General features: G+C 40.9%; 1 protein-coding gene and 1 long non-coding RNA gene across 3 annotated transcripts in view; one reads left to right on the forward strand and one right to left on the reverse strand.

Annotated features, from left to right (window-relative positions):
- Window positions 1-3,756, forward strand: part of gfra4a (GDNF family receptor alpha 4a) — a 158,741-nt gene extending 154,985 nt beyond the window's left edge. The window contains exons 7-8 of the mRNA XM_032511088.1: window positions 1,080-1,249; window positions 2,183-3,756. Of these exons, the coding sequence (XP_032366979.1) occupies window positions 1,080-1,249; window positions 2,183-2,329 (317 nt within the window). The 3' untranslated portion in view covers window positions 2,330-3,756. The remainder of the gene's footprint in view (window positions 1-1,079; window positions 1,250-2,182) is intronic.
- The window catches only part of LOC116686133 (uncharacterized), a 12,407-nt gene continuing 11,172 nt past the window's right edge, over window positions 3,118-4,352 (reverse strand). For both annotated transcript variants that reach the window (XR_004331156.1, XR_004331155.1), the window contains one exon: window positions 3,118-3,368. This is a non-coding gene — a long non-coding RNA (uncharacterized LOC116686133). The remainder of the gene's footprint in view (window positions 3,369-4,352) is intronic.

Below are 4,352 nucleotides of genomic sequence, written 5' to 3' on the forward strand. Positions count from 1 at the left end.
TGACCCATTTCGTCTGTAAAGCCGTGCCTGTGTTGAATCTCTCCTCTCCTCTAACTCCGTGCCCGGTCCACAGATTTAATTTTTTATTAACACAGTTGTATATTGTTAAGTATGAGGGGCAAACCTGTATTTGTACCAGTGTTTCCATGGTAACTCTGCTATTGCGGCCGCCACAGCGAAGAAGTCATTGAATGCAGCTAACTTCAGTTGGTAGAGTAACAGTGTGTGAGACGGAGCTGCTGGACCAGAATATCACAGTTCATAAAAATGCAGCGCAGTGAAGAAACCGACGTTTCATACACACGATGTGCTGGATCCGCCGTTCATAATGAGTCAGCCATCACACTCCCTCTCGCAGTTATAAATAGCCTACGTGACAATAAAAGTTGTTTTGGTTAAAATTAACAAATAATCGTGATTATCATTTTGGCCATAATCGTGCAGCCCTAGAATTCAATTTTATTTATAGTATCAATTCATAACAAGAGTTATCTCAAGACACTTTACAGATAGAGTAGGTCTAGACCACACTCCAGAATTTACAAGGACCCAACAGTTCTAGTGGTTTCCTCCAGAGCAAGCAACAGTGGTGAGGAAAAACTTCCTTTTAGGCAGAAACCTGGGACAGACCCAGGCTCTTGGTAGGCGGCGTCTGACGGGCCGGTTGGGGTTAGTGGAAATAACAAAAATAGAAAAAATAGTAGTTTGTAGCAGTTCATGGCATAGCAGGGCACTGTGCGGCAATACAAGGCCCAGCAGGATGTAGCAGGGCACCACAGAGTGTAGCAGATGAACCTGGCACCGCAGAATGTGTAGCGGGACCATGGCGACATGATTTTGGAGCATCTCTGATACAAGGGAACATGCTGGGGAAAAGAAGAACATAAGGACTGCGGGGAATGACCCCCCACAGAGCTAGGAATAACCTTGCTAGAATGAACCTTGAATATATTGATGAAAGTCTGAATATATTGAATCAAAGTCTGAAATGAAAGTCAAACGGTTTCTGTTTTAGCGGTCAGAACAGCGTTCATCTGCCAGTCGTGTTAACACATGGTCTTGGCTACTCTTGTCTTTAGGATATGCAATCCTGGCCTTTGGGAACGGATCAGATGAGAAAACGGGCGCCAGCCAGCCCGGTATGCCCAGTCCGGTGGTGGACCACCAGAACCCACACTTGGCAACCACTGCCCCGGGCATCTCCATGGCAACAGAGCAGAACATTCTAAGAGCACAGATACCTACTCAGGTGAGACGCACGACGTACAACCATTTTTCAACAGAGAGGCACTAATGGAGACAGCCTTGTTTAGAATTGGATGACACTAACTTGAGATAAGTTTGGGGGTTGTTTCATCCTGCAGGGAACAGCAGGATTACTGATTTAATTCAGTCAAGATCCGTTACAATGTCAGTCAATAGACAACATTAAATGAAATTGAGGCTGTGTGCATTTGCGCTTCACTTTCAATGCATTATGTAATTTAAAAGTCCAAACTCAGTGCCGCTTGTAGAGGTATTTAAACTAAGAGCTGTAATGCGGAAAGTTTATAATGCGGTACAAATCGCAATTTTTCACCAAAAAAAGTCTAGGTGGAAATGGGCGTGGCTTATATTATGGCCTAGTATGTCAAAAAAGAGAAGAAAAGAGCCTTAGTATAGCATCTTCCTGCTCAGTGGGGTGTAGCTGGGGGTACAGGTTATCACCCCCTGTAGAGTCTCCCCTCTTAGGTTGTAAAAGTTATTACAGAGCCATAGAATAGTATGTTGACAAGAAATAAAAAACCCATAAACAATCATAGTATGTGATAAGAAAGTTTATATTATGATTTGAGTAATAAGATGAAAATCTTTATTTCCAATTGCACAATGAAAGGAGCACATTTCATCCAAAAAGCTCTAGTAGAACGCCAAAGACATGGTAAAGTTAATAAAAGAAAATCAATATCTATAGGCCACACACCAGGAGTTTTTCATTGCCACTGTCGCGAGTAAATTCTAGAGCGTTATCTACACCAACTTTATCTGTACAGCCGCTTGAGAGAACCAATATAAAATCATGTGTTGTAGAAGAGGACATTAAACAGGTACTATGTTGTTACTGTTGATTCTAAACATGTTTGCGGAGAAAAGCATCGGGCTGATAATTATAAGTGGATAACACGTGTCTGTTTTCTTCAAGGCAAATGAAAACGACAGACTGTGGGGCGACGAGGGAGACTCCACCCTTCCCTCTCCCGGTGTGTCGGACTGTGCAGTTGAACCCCTCCACCTGTCGCTGCTGCTGGGCCTCGGTTGGCTGCTCCTGCTGTTGCTCTCCGACCAATAAGAGGCCTCGCTCACCTGGCCTCCACTGACAAAACTCCAGACCGGGGGGGGGGGTTGGTGTGAGAGAAAGAGCCATTTTATGTGTAAATGATAGTGGGGAAAAAGGTCAAGTATCACACATTCTCTTTTTGTAAATCATGATTTGGATCAGATGTATTGTACAGCCCCACACCGTTAAGAAGGGGGGAACCAGGAAGAACACACCTCATTTCTTGCTTCGCGCCTGCCCAAATAAACTCTTACACAACACACACTCTGCTCATATGAAAATAACGTCCAAGCTACAGAAGGGCCCTTGGCTTCAGGTGTACAGTGAAGAGACACTGAAGATGCAGTGTGGAAAACTAAAAAAAAATATTTTGTCCCCAAAAACGTCTTGATGTTAAAGAAAACATTAAATGTTAAGACTTTTGTCTATGATAAATTGTAAAAGTGTTACACAAAATTTAAGGTGGATGTGTTTGTCCACATGCAGCACTCCTTGTTTGTTTTAATCCCACATTGTTTTTTTTTTAAATTAGACAATTTTGATACTGAGAATGTTAGATGGACACAATGTGAAATCACAAATTCTTGACTGTTTAAGTTGCAAGAGAAACAGCTCATTTCCAATTTAAGAATATATACACAAATTATTTGAAATTTAAATAAGATTAAGGTCTATCAAAGTGTTTTATTTTGTCAAACAAGGACCTATATTACTTATTAGCTTTTAGCATATTGTAAATTGTTTTCATTTTGAATGAGTAGATGTCACTCTTTTGAAAATGGTCATTACCTCACTTTGGAAGGGAACTCTTCATTCATTCAGCTTTAAGTGTGAAGCCTCACAAACATGGATACAACTCCATGTGGACTTTGCAGGCACAGAAACCAGATCTCTCTGTGTGTGCCCAATCATGCTCTGCCGCTGCACGAGGACTAGTGGGATTGGATGTCTTTCAAGGGACTTGTGAGATGAAGGTACTTACCCATGGTGGCCGTCTACTTGCTGGGACTCTTTGCTCAACTTGGGACACCAGAAGATTTACGACATGTCTCTGAAAAGAGTTAAGATCGAGGTTGGTTAGCTGACAAGGAATGTGTCATTGTCAATACTACCATTGACTTCAATTATCTGAAGAAACACATCTTCACTGCATTCTGAAATTACACATGCTGACTTCAACACGAAAACGTGTTGCTACAAGCAGACCAGATAAAAATGACACATTCTAGCTTAAGTTGGAGCTAAAAATAAGCTAGTGGTATTGTTAATTCTTCCTCACTGATGTCCATGTTGTTTTAAAACGAGAGCCCAGATGGGTTTTGAGGACCTATGTTCTCCCCTACCCCAGTGGTCCTGAGACATGCAGATACTTCTGGGTTGTCATTCTGAGATTGCTGCTGTCTCCAAATACAATAAAGATCATTACATTTGTTTCTTTGGAAAGACCTTCTAGTGATCTCACTGTGAAGTACATATAGCAGTTACCACATGGTCTACTCAATTATGGAGAAAAAAAAATATTATTTTGGTTAATATTGAAATCACAATTACTCCTTTTGAAAAGATTTTTCAAATTTTCCCTGAAGCTCGGTTTTACGTACCATCTAACCTCCATACATTTTATTGCAATTTTACTTGCATAAAAAGGGTGTTTAATTACTTAACTCAGTGAACAGTTGCCAATTTACACATCTAGCAGACATGGAACAACATGATCCTGACAAAGTCCAATTTTGCTCTTGAGGGAAATATCTCTTCAGCAGCTAAATGTGGGCAGCTGTTTGGTGTTAGACAGTTTTAGTTTTATCATAGAAAACAGCTGCATGTTACTGCACAATTATGACCAAAATGATAATCACGATTATTTGTTGATTTTAACCAAAACTAATTTTATTGTCACATAGGCTTTTTATAACTATGAGAGGGAGTGTGATGGATACATACGTCATGTGTATGAAATGTCTATATCGTCACTGCGCTGCATTTTTATGAACTGTGATATTCAGGTCCAGCAGCTCCGTCTCACACACTGTTA

The sequence above is a fragment of the Etheostoma spectabile genome, unplaced genomic scaffold, assembly GCF_008692095.1.
Source record: "Etheostoma spectabile isolate EspeVRDwgs_2016 unplaced genomic scaffold, UIUC_Espe_1.0 scaffold314, whole genome shotgun sequence".
Lineage (NCBI taxonomy): Eukaryota > Metazoa > Chordata > Actinopteri > Perciformes > Percidae > Etheostoma > Etheostoma spectabile.